General features: G+C 39.9%; 1 protein-coding gene across 1 annotated transcript; it reads right to left on the reverse strand.

Annotated features, from left to right (window-relative positions):
* Positions 1 to 3344: 3344 nt before the first annotated feature.
* DEPDC4 (DEP domain containing 4) lies at positions 3345 to 15632 on the reverse strand. Its single transcript, XM_015431421.3, is given in 11 exon segments — positions 3345 to 3598; positions 3687 to 3724; positions 3727 to 3828; positions 4761 to 4910; positions 4913 to 4980; positions 7274 to 7463; positions 10622 to 10767; positions 11886 to 11927; positions 11929 to 11991; positions 11993 to 12296; positions 15434 to 15632. Coding segments are annotated over 11 exon segments (1506 nt in total). The 5' UTR covers positions 15627 to 15632; the 3' UTR covers positions 3345 to 3388.
* Between the last annotated feature and the right edge of the window lie 61 nt (positions 15633 to 15693).

Genomic DNA, 15693 nt, shown 5'->3' on the forward strand with positions numbered 1-15693 from the left:
ACATAGAAAGAAAAACATCTCCGTATTTTTGACCAATGAGTAGAGGGAGAGGATCGTAGATGAATGGAAAGGGTGGGTGGTAGAAGGCCTCTGAATTATAAATTCTTGAAATTTTTTTAGCACTCTTAAAATCTTATTTTCTGCTTTCATGTATGTATTATATTTAAAATTAGGTTAGGCCGGTTGCGGTGGCTCAAGCCTGTAATCCCAGCACTTTGGGAGGCCGAGACAGGTGGATCACGAGGTCAGGAGATCGAGACCATCCTGGCTAACACAGTGAAACCCCATCTCTACTAAAAAATACAAAAAACTAGCTGGGCGAGGTGGCGGGCGCCTGTAGTCCCAGCTACTCGGGAGGCTGAGGCAGGAGAATGGCGCAAACCCAGGAGGCGGAGCTTGCAGTGAGCGGAGATCCAGCCACTGCACTCCAGCCTGGGCGACAGCGCGAGACTCCGTCTCAAAAAAAATAAATAAATAAAATAAAAAAATAAAATAAAATTAGGTTAACCCATCATTAGTGAAATGTTCTCCTATAACAATAAAAATTATTTGTACTTTAATTACAGCATTTATTTAAATAACATTACACAGTCCATATGTAAATAGTAGCTCTAAAATACATTAAAATTTTTATCTTAAAATAGGCAAATAGGCCAGCCATGGTGGCTCACACCTGTAATCCCAGTACTTTGGGAGGCTGAAGTGGGAGGATCACTTGAGTCCAGAAGTTCAAGACCCGTCTGGGCAACACAGCGAGATCCTGTCTCTAATAACAACAAAAAAAATCCCCAAACAAAATAGGTATCTATTTCTTTTCTAATTTGGTTATAGCAAAGGTAATCCCAGACTACTACACATATCTGGAGAAATAATCCATTGACTAATACTGTTACAGAGGGCATGCCCTAGCCCTACAATCCCAAAGCTCAGGTCTAGATAGCTCCTTCATCCTGGCTCACAGGCTACCTTTTCATTAGCTTCCACCCATCCTGCCACTTTCCAGCCATGATGCTGTCCCCATTAATTCATTCTGTCATTCAATAAAAATTGAGTGAGTGATTGTTATGTGCCAGGTACTGTTACAGGTGATGAATGAGTAGATCAAGTTCCCGAATTTATGGGAAGTTACATTCTCATAGGAAAGACAATTTAACAACAACAACAACAACAAAATAGGCAAATACATAATACATATAATTTCAGGTAGTGGTAAGTGCCACTATGAAAACAAAGTAGAGAAAGAGGCTAGAGTGAAAGCAGCGGTCAAAGGTAAACAGAACAGGGAAAGCTCTGTAATAGGAACAAGCGTGGCACGTTCCAGAGCCCCTATCATAAATATCCCCACCTCAGCCTCCCTGAAATACGTCAGCCTCTAATCTCTAGAAACCAACCATCAGGGCCCTTCTCCCCACTTCCTGATTCTCATACCCCGACTTCCTCCAGCCCATGTCAAGTTGCTTGTCTCCATTTGTGGCCTGGTACAAAACTTGAACCAATATGTTTCTGTTTTTTTAGATGGAGTCTCGTGCTGTCGCTCAGGCTGGAGTGTAGTGGCCCGATCTTGGCTCTCTGCAGCCTCCGCCTCCTGGGTTCAAGCGATTCTCCTGCCTCTGCCTCCCAAGTTGCTGGGATTACAGGTGCCTGCTGCTACGCCTGGCTAATTTTTTTTGTGTTTTTAGTAGAGACTGGGTTTCACCATGTTGGCCAGGCTGGTCTCGAACTCCTGACTTCCAGTGATCTACCCGCCTTGGCCTCCCAAAATGCTGGGATTACAGGCATGAGCCACTGCACCTGACCTGAACTAGTATGTTTCCTTATGACACTGCTAGTTTGAACATGAAGGGGGAGGTAGAAAGATGAAAAAAATCCTTCCTAATATCTGTACCACGTGTAGGAAAGAGGCAGATTCATTTATGCAGAGGAGGGGGTAGAGTGAGAAAGAAGAAAGCAGAGAGAGGCTGAGTAGTACAGAAGAGGAGAGAGGAGAGGAAGTGTTCTTTCTAAATTGCTAGTTGAAATCTGGGACCCATTTTAGCAGGTAAACTACATACGAGAAAAAGTACATATGAGAATTTTACTTTGGTGACTGTAGTATTAAACATTTACATAACCTGGGCCCTTACTACCATCTGTTATTTATTTATTTGGATGAAAAACTAGGTGTAGAGTACCTAACAATTGACTTACAAATGACCTTTTAAAATAGGTTTCATTCAAAATTCGGGGGGAATGAAACATTTTTAAATGTTTAATGTTAATGAGGACTGCCTCTATTGTATATACTTAGTGCCACATTTTTCTTGTAAATAATGGAAAAAAAAGTTCAGTTAAGGTCACAGAACTGTTACAAAATTTGGATCAATATGTTGCATTATGACATGAGACAAAAAATTTTTTAAAAATAAAATGGGGTCTTGCAATGTTGCCCAGGCTAGTTGAAAACTCCTGGGCTCAAGTCATTCCACCCCAGCCTCCAGAGTAGCTGGGGTTAAAGGCATGTATCACTGTGCCCAGTTAGACGCATTTTTAAGCAAGGAAACAGAAGAAAGAGAATTCTTTATAGAGGCTTTGGAGAAATAACACCATTAAAAGTATTCATACTATTATCTGGTACTAAAATACAATAGTGAGGCTAAAAAAAACTCTTTCAAAAATGCTTCAAAATATATTAAGACCATGTTTTACTAATGCTACTGCTACTCCTAAGTGTTTTGCTTTGTTTTGAGACAGGGTTTCACTCTGTCACCCACGCTGGAGTGCAATGGTGTGATCACAGCTCACTGCAGCCTCAACCTCACGGGCTCAACTGACCCTCCCACCTCAGCCTCCCTAGTAGTTGGGACCACAGGTGTGTGCCACCACGCCTTGTTTTTTTTTTTTTTTGAGACAGAGTCTTGTTCTGTTGCCCAGGCTGGAGTGCAGTGATGCAGTCTTGGCTTACTGCAACCTCTGCCTCCTAGGTTCAAGCGATTCTCCTGCTTCAGTCTCCTAAGTAGCTGGGATTACAGGCACGTGCCACCACACCTGGCTAATTTTTGTATTTTTAGTAGAGACGGGGTTCTGCCATGTTGGCCAGGCTGGTCTCGAACTCCTGACCTCAGGTGATCCACCCACCTGGGCCTCCCAAAATGCTGGGATTACAGGCATGAGCCACTGTGCTCGGTCTGTTATTTTTCTGTATAGATGGGGTTTTGCTATGTTGCCCAGGCTGGTCTCGAACTCCTAGGCTCTAGTGATCCACCTGCCTCGGCCTCCCAAAGTGCTGGGATTACAAGTATGAGCCACTGTGCCCAGCCAACAAAATGGTTTTAAGTCTCCTTCCTTCTCTTTTATGGGTGTGGGGAGTCAGCATTTCTTTAAACTTTGCACATTATAGGTACTTAGTAAATTATTTACTAAGTGAATGATTTTCTTTTTTGCTTGACACAAGTAGCTTAGTAATAAAAGTGCCCAGGCAAAATGCCAGAGATACCTTGAAGAGCTCAGAGTGGTACTCCAGTAGAAACCAGACCAGTTGTTCTGCCCACACTTTTAATAATGATTTGGTCTGCGAAACTGATATGGCAAGAGTTTTCAGGACCACTGTTTTATTATCATACTGTAAACAGAAACATTAACATTAGCATAAATGGTTTTTAAAGGAAAAAAATAGCAAAAAAATGGTAAAACTTAGCAAAATTTTTCACTTGGTTTTGCAACTTGTAGGCATTGGGCTTTGACGCCACGCCATAAAAGTAAGTAGCCGTCGTAATTCTTCTCTAATGTTCGGCAACAGCAATCTTAGATATAGTTGTATTGCTTCAAGTGCTTCTGCCCTTTTCTCATTTTCTGTTATATGGGTTACAAAGAAAACAAAGCATAGGATGAAAAATGGAGAGTATAGTAAGTATTTATTTAGTAGTCAATTAAAATGCTACAATGTTGTATTGGTTTGCAGGTTCTTTTCTACAATTAAAACTTTTTATTATGGAATTATATAATTCTATGTAATATGTGATGTAGCTATATCCAGCATTATCGAACATTATTTTGTTTTTAACATGAAATTATATGGCCACTTACATAGCTAAAAAATGACATGTCATTCACTTTTTATTTTGCTGAAAGTTTATCAAATTAATAACTCAGAAGTTAGTATTTCTAGGTACCTCAGTTCTTAAATCCTTATACTATATCATATGCTTTTTTCTTTCTTTTTTTTTTTTTTGAGACGGAGTCTCGCTCTGTCACCCAGGCTGGAGTGCAGTGGCACGATCTCGGCTCACTACAAGCTCTGCCTCCCGGGTTCATGCCATTCTCCTGCCTCAGCCTCCAGAGTAGCTGCGACTACAGGCGCCCGCCATTACACCTGGCTAATTTTTGGTATTTTTAGTAGAGATGGGGTTTCACCATGTTGGCCAGGCTGATCTCGAACTCCTGACCTCAGGTGACTCACCCTGCGTCGGCCTCCCAAAATGCTGGGATTACAGGTGTGAGTCACCGCGCCCGGCTATATCATGTTTCTTAGAATGTCCCTGCGATGCTCTGTGATGTATTCCTTAGATTTATGCACTATACTATATTAGTTACATTTGATAATAGAATTTACAAGGTAGGCAATAGTAGTGAAGTAAAACAAGACTTCCTGAAGTACCTTGACATCATAGAAGAAAAATATTAAAATGTAATACTCATAGAGTATACACAATTTTCTATTTCATCTTGTATATTTTAAAGTATTTTATTACACTAAAAATTAAAGTATAAACATCCTGTCTTACCTAAAAGTTCAATAAGTCCTGAATAAATATCAAAATACTCATCAGTTAATAGGCAATCTCTCTCTTGAGCATAGTATTTTGCTATGACATCAAAGAGTATCTTCTGACTGTTCAATCTTGTCTCTTCATTTCTGTTTTGCAGTAACTGCTAATTATAACTACTAACTGGTCAGGGAAATACTCCAAGCATTCAATTGCTGCATTAAGCTAGTTATTGATCCTAGAGGGAAAATGCAAACCAAAATAAAGCAACGGTTAACATTTCCATTTAACTAAAGCACTATTTGATAAAACATGATAAAAACTAGCTTATTAAAGCTAGATAAATCTAAAGAAGAAATTATTTTTTGGGAGAAGCATTTCAATACATTTCGCTGGATGAGTGAAGGACTGTATGAGAGGGAATGGCTGTATTCCTTACTGAATACCACCACACCTTTATGGACCTTTATTTTCAAGAAGTTAAAATAATTTTTAATGAACGCTTTATTATTTATTTCTAATTTTGTTAGTAGTTACCCTCCCTTTTCCTGCTCCGATGAGATGCATATGGTTCTATTATTATTTGAAAATAAGATACCAAATATTTCCCTAACCTAGATGTACTGTTTACCCCACCATACATTGTTTCCACAGTAAGATAAGAAATTTAGGGTCCTGTCATCCCTGCCCTCCAGTGACTCCTTTAGAAGGCCTTTATTTCTCCCTTTTCCATATCTGCTGCCCTCCCAATCCCCAGGTTTTGCCAAGATAGGTTAGTATTTATTGTAATTTCCCTTAAGGATATGTCCCTTTTTTTTGACTTTTTTTTTTTTTTTTTTTTGGTGCAGGGTCTTACTCTGTTGCCAAGGCTGGAGTACAGTGGCATGATCTCGGCTCACTGCAACCTCTACCTCCTGGGCTCAAGCAATCGTCTCACTTCAGCCTCCCGAGTACCTGGGACTATAGGCGTGCACCATCACGCCCGACTAATTTTTGTATTTTTTATAGAGATGGGGTTTTGCTGTGGTTGCTCAGGCTGGTCTCAAACTTCTGGACTCAAGTGATCCATCTGCCTTGGGCTTCCAAAGTGCTAGGATTATAGGTGTGGGCAACTGTGCCTGGCCTGAATTCTTTATAATCCTCAAATATCTTTCTTTCCTTCCTCCCTCCCTCCCTCTCCCCTTTTGTTCCTTTCTTTCTCCCTCCCTCCTTCCCTCTCTTTCTTCTTTTTTAAATATGACACAGGGTCTCGCTATGTCACCCAGCTAGAGCGCAGTGACATAGTCATAGCTCGCTCTAACTTCCAACTCCTGGGCTCATGTGATCCTTTCACCTCAGCTTCTTGGGCAGCTGAGACTACAGACATGTGCTGTCATGCCTAGCTAATTAAATTTTTTTTGTTTTTTTTTTTAGAGAGACAGGGTCTCGCTATGTTGTCTTCCTTGAATTCCTGGCCTCAAGCAATCGTCTCACCTTAGCCTCCCAAGTTGCTGGGATTACAGGCCCTTTGGCCCTTCTTTCCTTCTTTCTCTTTTTTTTCTCCTGACAGATGAATAGTACATCTTGCCTAATATGTGTGATTGTCTTCCAGATCCTAGTATTGCAGATGAAAAGACTAATGAAAGTTTGATTGCTTTTCTCTTACAGATAACCTGCCCCTTCTGCCTGGAAGCTTTTTAAGGCAGACTGGCTCCTGTGGGTTCCCTGCAGAGGCACCTGCAGAAATCCTGTTTCTTTTCTGGTGTCCCTATACTACCCCTGACTCAAGGGCAGGAAGACTCAGCCCTTTGTTTGGGTCTTTCTTGGCCTATTGCGAATAAGAGAAATCTGCCATGTACAAACAGGACCACAGTTGACTAAGAGGGTCCAGAGGTCTCTGATCACTAATCTCTTCACAAGATACGACGTTTTCTGGTCCTCAGCTTTGGTGTCTAATCTTCTTTCCTTGTTTGGCTCACATAGGAGGAAGCACTATATCAGTTCTCCCTGCTGGAATCCCAATAGTACTCAAGGTCTAATGCCTATAGTTTCCATCAGCTGCTTTATTCAGAAGTGAGAAATAGCTTGGAGTTGGGAGTAAACGGGAAAGGAGGCTCATTCAGGGTTCCCTTAATCTCTTATCTACAAATTAGGCTGATGTTATGATAGGGCTTATCTCGTCAGATTATAATTTTTTCTCTCATGTATGTCTCCCCTTCTAGACTATGGATTCTTCTAGGGCAGGGATAAATAAGCTGGTAGAAACTGGGATGGCTATATTATTTAGGATAATAAAATGGAAATGACAGAATTTTGGATGGTGCAGGGAGAAGACGACTGACATATAAATGAATTCATATGAACCAAACCACTCTGATTTCCAGTGATCTTGTAGGTCATGACCGATGGCTTTGTTAGATCAAATGGGGATTCATAATGATAATTTATAAAAGAGAGATGGTATCAGCTTATAACATGAATATTTTCTCACATTTTAAAATAGCAAGGGCAAATATGTGAAAAAAACTGTTTATAAATTATTTGACAATAACAATGGTCACTTATTCAGTAGACATAAACTTGGAATAAGTTCTCTGTCTAGGCAAGTATTAGCGGTAACAAGATCTTCCTCTTTGTTTAATAGAAGATTTTGTGTTTTAACTGGAGGCTCCAAAATATTGTCCAAGAATGGAAGGTGAATCGATCAAAGAAGACATAATAATGTTTGTTCTTTCCAAACATCTTGTATAACTTGAAAAGGAAAGTAATGCAATGATCAAGATTGGCAAATAAAACATACACATTCAACCAATATTATAAAATAATTCTATTTCTAAATAATACAAAAGCAAAACTGGTTCAGTAGTAATATTATGGGTTAATTTAATGATTAGATAATTTACACTTGTTATATTACAATTTTTCAAGATTGATCTTAAACATCAGAGTTATGAGCCATATTAATTTTTTGTTATGCTGATCATAAAGACACATTCCAAATATAAAAAACTACTAGTCATGCTTATAACTTATATTATACATCTGAAAGAATATAAGATTACTATTTATCTTTCTATTTATAGTAACACAGATAATTGTAGTTCGTTGTTTTTAAACTAAAATACAGTATTAGGCCAATTTTATCTTGGATTTCCAGTCATTCCTGTTAAGTTCCTGTTAAGTTTTTCATCACCCTAACCATCATCATAATTAATACTTTGTTTTTCCTTTATTTTTATTTTATTTTTATTTATTTACTTATTTTTTGAGACAGAGTGTCACTCTGCCCAGGTTGGAATGCAGTGGTGCAGTCTCGGCTCACTGCAACCTCTACCTCCCCTGCCGAAGCGATTCTCCTGCCTCAGCCTCCAGAGTAGCTGGGACTACAGGTGTGCACCACCACGCCAGACTAATTTTTGTATTTTTAGTAGAGATGGGGTTTCACCATGCTGGCCAGGCTGGTCTCAAACTTCTGACCTCAAGTGATCCACCTGCCTTGGCCTCCCAAAGCGCTGGGATTACAGGTGTGAGCCACCGCACCCGGCCTGTTTTTATTTATTTATTTATTTTTGAGATGGAGTTTTGCTCTTATTGCTCAGGCTGGAGTGCAATGGCACACCACAGCCTCTGCCTCCTGGGTTCAGGTGATTTCTCCTGCCTCAGCCTACTGAGGAGCTGGGATTACAGGCATGCGCCACCACGCATGGCTAATTTTATGTTTTTAGTAAAGACAGGGTTCCTCCATGTTGGTCAGGCTGGTCTTGAACTCCCGACCTCAGGTGATCTGCCTGCCTTGGCCTCCCAAAGTGCTGAGATTACAGGCATGAGCCACTGTGCCCGACCTATTTTTTATTTTTTAAGGCTAGTCAAGTGAAGCAGTGGAAGTGGAGAAGGAACAAAGAAATCTGTAACTGGTTGTAATCAATTAGTTGTAAATACCATTGCACTTGGACCAGCCTGGTTTTCCTTTAATCTAACAAAATTACAAAAGCAATGTTATAGTAAGTTTCCTGCAGAGCTCCCAAGCCAGTGGCCTGTGGACTAAATTTGGCCCACAGCCACGATTTGCTTGGTTATAAAGTACTTTGAAGAAAATTAATGTATAAAAATGGGAGATTTCATGTGAAATTCTAAAATGTATAGATAGATAGATAGATAGATAGATAGATAGATAGATAGATAGATAGATAGATAGGGTCTTGCTCTGTCATCCAGGCTGGAGTGCCATAATATGATCATAGCTCACTGCAGTCTCAAACTCCTGTTCTAAGTGCCAGGGATATAAAGGTAAACAAAACAAGCAACCATAAAACAAAAACAGGATGCCACAAGAAAGGAAATTCTGAGAAGTTAAAAGTGCTTTTAGGAAAAAGTAAAAAAAGAAGAAAAAAATGAAAAGTGCTTTTAGGTATCAGTAAGAAAACTGGAGGATACATTTGAAGATACTTCCTAGTAGGTAAAACAAAAAAATCCCGAAAATATGAACAATAAGAGAGAAAAATATATACAAATTACTGCCTGGGCGAAAGAGTGAAACTGTGTCTCGATGGCCAGCCGAGGTGGCTCATGCCTGTAATACCAGCACTTTGGGAGGCTGAGGCAGGTGGATCACTTGAGGTCAGGAGTACGAGACCAGCCTGGCCAACATGGTGAAACCCCGTGTCTGCTAAAAATACAAAAATTAGCCAGGTGTGGTGGTGGGCACCTGTAGTCCCAGCTACTCTGGAGGTTGAGGCAGGAGAATCACTTGGAGGTTGGAGTGAGCCAAGATCACACCACTGCGCTCTAGCCTGGGCAATGTTGAGTGAGACTCCGTCTCAAAAAAAAAAAAAAAAAAGAGAGTTATCTTTTAGCTTGTCTTCTCAATTCCACACCCTTTCTTTGGGCACCTTGTATTTCCTTTATCATGCCAATGTTAACTATTGTTGATAAATCATACTCCTCCAGCGTGCAAGTCATGACTAGTCTTGCTTCTGGTCATGGTTTGACCAAATGGAGTAAAGGGCCATTAATGAATTTTGTATATATCTCTCCTAACTGCCCTGGCTACGGTGCTCTTTTTTCTGCCATTAGTGGCATTTTAAGGAGAGAAACACTAGTAGATGAAGTACATAGTAAAGGGGAGTGGTGCAATAGGTAGTCTAGCTAGTTTGTTGTGAGAAAGGGAAAGAGTAGGAAGATGTTTGGGAGGAGTATATACAATGGACAAAGGATACACTCATAAGAAGATGGTCTTGCAGTACAAATACTAAGGACTGTGGTGAGTCCGTATGTTTTCTCTCGTAGTACAGACTATAGCACCTCCAGTTAATCTGGTCATGGTCATTGTAAAAAATGAATTAAGTGTTACTAGATGTATACTGCCTCACCTGTCTTACCTGATGTAATTGCTCTGTAGAAGAAAACTCCTACAGGGAAGAGGAGGGAGTCAACACACTAATACACTACTTAAATCACATTTAAAACGTCAGTTCTTGGAAACAGTGAAAGTATTAGCGATTGCCTAAGGTTAGAGAGAACGGAGGAAAGAGTAGATGAAGCACAGAGAATTTTTAGGGCAGTGAAACTATTCTGTATGATACTATAATGACAGATATATGTCATCAAAAATTTATACAAACCCATAGAATGTACAATACCAAGACTGAGCCTTAATGTAAACTATGGGCTTTGGGTGATAATGATGTATCAATGTAGATTCATTGATTATAACAAAAGCACCACTTCGGTGCAGGATGTTGATAATGGGGAAGGTTGTGTGTGAGTGGAAGCAAGGGGTATGTGGGAACTGTACTTTCTGCTCTATTTTGCTGTGACCTTGAAACTGCTCATAAGAACCTGTTAAAAAGAAGTTAGTTCTTCCTTACCAAGTTCTGAAAACAATAATGAAAACAAATTACCTTCTTTTGAAAGCCGGAGAAAAGGTTTCTGAACTGTGATATTTGGACATAAAGCTGGATTCCCATTTATTGTATGAATAAGTTCCTCAATTCTTTCCTCACCAATCTCTTGTGCTAGAGGATTTGAAATCATTTCATATTCTGGTCTGTTAAAAAATAATATGTGGCTCTTTTCATTATACACAGAACCAAAATTTCAAATATACATTTAAATTAATGTATTAAAATTTATTCATACATTCTCTATTTCCAAAAAGGATTTCAGGCAGCTTATAATAAAATATGCAAATAATTCATTTAATAGACTATCACCAAAAGAGGACAAATTAGAATTCTAAATCCAGAAGAAAAGCATATATGCTAATTCTAAGGTTAACATAGTTGTTATGATGGAAGAGAAAGTTTTTGATCTGAGTTTCCAGAAAACCTTGGCTTTTAATACATTGGCTAAGTCATTTTTCAAAATTAGAAAGCATATCCATTCCTTAGAAGACATAGTTTTTCCTGGTATAAATTCTGAAAAATGTATGTGATAATGTCTTCAACAACTAAGCAAAACAGAAAACAAAAATGTATTTGCTCTAAGGAAAACAAAATGTTGTAAAGGAAAAGGAATAACATATTTTTGGTTACAGCAACAGATGCTGCTATATTGGGAACAGTAAAAACTACCGAGATATAATTCACATCCCATACAATTCACTTTTTTTTTGAGACAGATTCTCACTGTGTCGCCCTGGCTGGAGTACAGTGGCACAATCTTGGCTAACAGCAACCTCCACCTCCCCAGCTCAAGCGATTCTTGTGCCTCACTCAGCCACTTGAATAGCTAGCATTACAGGCACCTGCCACCACACCCCGCTAATTTTTGCATTTTTAGTAGAAATTTTCTACTTTGCATTTTTAGTAGAAATTTTTAGTAGAAATTTTCTACTAAAAATGCAAAAATTGGCCAGGCTGGTTTCGAACTCCTGTCCATCTCGCCTCAGCGTGGGCCACCCTGCCTGGCCAAAAGTCACCCTTTTAAAGTGTATAACTCAATGCTTTCTAGTACATTCACAAAGTTGTGCAGTCATCACTATTATCTAATTCTAGTCTATTGCATCATTCCAGTTTTAGAGGAGATGCATAAGTGTATTAATTTTTACATGGATTTTTTTTTAATTGGCTTCTGAAAAAAAGTACACATTCGAGTTTAGCGCAATAAAGATAGTTCTTCTAGGGTCTAAATAAAATATATTACAGTATCTTAGGTAACACTAACTTCAAGGTTTCTTTTGGTTTTATTTCATCATTGAACTCATTCAGCATCCTTTTGTCTTTTGCAACAATTGTAAGATGATTTATTGCCTAGAAACGTGTAGAGACGTGTTGGAATCTTCAAATTCCAATTCCTTTTCTTTTTTGAAAAGCTTCTTCATTCCTACTGGTTCAAATACTTTGTGATTCATTAGAACTTGGCAAAGACGAACTCCTTTAAGACGAGAGATCTCATTGCTACTTAGGCATGTATTTTGCATACGACGACTTAAGACCACATTGACAGCATCAGAACCAGTAAAACAGTCTTCGTATGTTCGTAAACGATGCCTCCTTCTTTTTATTTTCACTTGGGCCTGAAGAGAGTGAATAATACCATCCCATAGCTGAGTAGCTTGAAAAGGACCAGAGCGTCCTGAAAAAAATTAAATATACATTTCTAACAAATCTAGATTATACAAAAATATGCAAACTTTTCAGTTTTGACAACCTTATGCCTGTTGAAGGCATATCTGCTGCTAACATCCTTCTTATGTGTCATTTCACATCTTACATAAACTATAGTATATTTATTCAGTTGCACCATGTGGGTCTGCCAATAAAAACAGAGCAAACCTAGGAACTTGCTTTACTGATGTGAAATATATTATTACCTAAATTTATATACCCTTATTACATGGTTAACTACTAGCTATACTTAATCTTCAAGAATGTTATTTTAGGGCACATTTAAAAGTAATGCAAATACATTTGAGTATTGATTATTACAGAGTTGTGGCTTCACCAAACTCTTTGCCTTTTCTTTTTGCCCTTTTGAACAATGGTAAGCTCTTCATTAGGGAGATCAAGGCAAGGAACTAAATAATCAATTTTTTAAAATTGTTTAAAACAGCTGTTTAAAAAGTTTGCTGAGGCCAGGCACAGTGGCTCATACCTGTAATCCCAGCACTTTGGGAGGCCAAGGCAGGCAGATCACCTGAGGTCAGGAGTTCGAGACCAGCCTGGCCAACATGGTGAGACTCTGCCTCTCCTAAAAATACAAAAATTAGCTGAGTGTGGTGGCGTGCGCCTGTAATCCCACTTACTCGGGAGGCTGAGGCAGGAGAATCTCTTGAACCCAGGAGGTGGAGGTTGCGGTGAGCTGAAATTGCGCCACTGCACTCCAGCCTTGGTGACAGAGCAAGACTCTGTCTCCAAAACAAAAAAAAAGTTTGCTGAAAAACGAAACAGAGGGTCACATACCCACTTGAGTCGAATACTTGAATATAACCCAATTATCTAAATTATGAAATGAAACTACCAAACATTGCAGAGATACTGGGCTCTAGAAAGTGCTTCCACTGTTGCTCCCAATTAAGGGGTTTAGATAAAGATGTGCCTTATCTTACATGAACATATTGGCCAATGAAAAAAAAAACAGTCCTTATCACATGCTGAACTTACTCTCCAAATAAAAGAAATCTCACTTCTCTGGGCAAAAAGAAAAAAAAATTGCTGAGAAATAATGAAAACCTAAAAACAATAAAAATGTCCATTACTGGCCAGGTTCAGTGGTGGCTCATGCCTGTAATCCCAGCACTTTGGGAGGCTGAAGCAGAAGGATCGCATGAGCTCAGGATTTCAAGACCAGCTTGGGCAACACAGGGAGACGCTATAAAAAATACAAAAAATTAGTGGGGCATGGTGGCATGCTCCTATAGTCCCAGCTGCTCAGGAGGCTGAGGTGGGAGGATCACTTGAGCCGGGGAGGTCAAGGCTGCAGTGAGCTATGACCTCCACACTGCACTCCAGTCTGGGCAACAGAGTGAGACTTTGTCTCAATTAGAAACAAAAACGGTTGGCCAAGTTCGGTAGCTCACGCCTGTAATTCCAACACTTTGGGAGGCTGAGACAGGTGGAGGTCAGGAGTTCAAGACCACGCTGGCCATCATGGTGAAATCCTATCTCTACTAAAAATACAACACAAAAAAATTTAGCTGGGCATGGTGTCGTGCACCTGTAATCCCAGCTACTTGGGAAGCTGAGGCAGGAGAATTGCTTGAACCCAGGAGGTGGAGGTTGCAGTGAGCCGAGATCACATCATTGCACTTCAGCCTGGGCAATGGAAAAAAAAAAAAACGACAACAGTCTATTACCTGAAAAAAACAGTTAAATTATGATATACCCTTACTATAGAATAGTAGCCAGCCATTAGAAAGAATGAAGTAGAGCTATGTTTATAGTGTGCAAGGATCTCATTAAGAAGGGAAAAATAAAAACCCAAAACAAAATTTTTTTTAAAATGAGCTGAGCAGAACAACTTGTATATTATTATCCTACTTAGGTAAAAATGAATTCCCAACCTACATAAAAATGTATGTAAATAAACAGAAAGAACTGGAAGAATAAACTTCAAACGAGTAACCTTGGGGAAGAAGGATTGTAATGGTGGCTGATGAAAGAGGATGTTCATTTTTTAATATATGTTTTTCATTTGAGCCCAGTCAAGTTAACATCATTTTTTATTCTATGTTTCTGACTTGTTATAATGGGCACATATAAATTCATATTTTAATTAACTGGAGACAGTAAAAACTACTGAGATATAGTTCACATGCCATAAAATTCACCCTTTTAAAGTGTACAATTCAGTGTTTTCTAGTACATTCACAAAGTTGTACAGCCATCACTATTGTCTGATTTCAGACCATTGCATCATTCCACAAAGAAACCTATAGTTCGTAGTCATTCTTCATTCTTCCCCACCCCAGTAAAATTTTAATTAAAACATTTAAAGAATGATAAGGGAATAACTTAGAACATCTAGAATGTTTTTCTAGATTTGCAGGGGGAAGTGGGTAGAATCCAAGAATTTAAGCTCTCTTCTCCGACTACGTATAACCGCAAAAGGTATGCCCAACTACACGTATGTTTACGATAAAATGACAAATAAAAATCCACCACCCTCAAATTCCTTCTGTAACAGAAGTCACCCGTCTAATCACTCCAGAAATCTTATCCCCAGACATTGTGGGCAGAGCGTAGACTAAGGAGGGGAGGCCAGAAAGTGATGGGCGGAGTTGGGCAGGAGGGTACTCGAAGGAGTTGGCGGAAGACAGAGCGGTGGAGCCTAGCTGTTTTCCATGGACAATCTACCTCTCTAACCTTCCTTAAACAAGTAGGCTAGATTAAAGAAATCACTCCTCTAGCTCAAGGAACTTGCCCTCTAGTACTTTAACCCCTTGTTGCTCTAAGTGTAGCCTAGGGACCAGCAGCATTGGTGCCATCTGGACATGTATTAGAAACGCAGATTATCAGACCCTACTCCTCAATCAGAATCTGCATTTTCACAAGATCCTAGGGATTCGTATGTATATTAAAGTTTGGGAAAAAATGCTTTCCTGCATGCTCCAAGGGCACTTCACCAGAGTAACCCCTAAAAAGCCTCAGTCCTGGGTCCCCCAGTCCAGTGCCTGGGAGACCACGAAGGGGGCGGGCTAGGAAATGGGCGGGGCCCTGGACCGATGAGGAGCAGAGTCCCAGCCGCCCGCTCCCCTCAGCTCCCCACTCCACCTTCACTACACCTTTGACTAGGATATACAGGGCTGCATGTCCTCCTTTTCCGGCAGAAGCCACCTCTACGGTTCATGGAACTTGGCCCGTTCAGCCCTGGGCCCGGAAGCTCGTTCTGACTGCCAAGTCTACGGAACCGCGGAGTCAAAAGAACCGCCATAAGCTCGCGTGCTGGTTCCTCCTCTGGCACCATAGCCCCGCCCCCAACTGACACCAGGGGGCGGAGAGAAGTCCTGGCCCCGCCTCTTCCGAACCAGCAG

The sequence above is a fragment of the Macaca fascicularis genome, chromosome 11, assembly GCF_037993035.2.
Source record: "Macaca fascicularis isolate 582-1 chromosome 11, T2T-MFA8v1.1".
Classification (NCBI taxonomy): domain Eukaryota; kingdom Metazoa; phylum Chordata; class Mammalia; order Primates; family Cercopithecidae; genus Macaca; species Macaca fascicularis.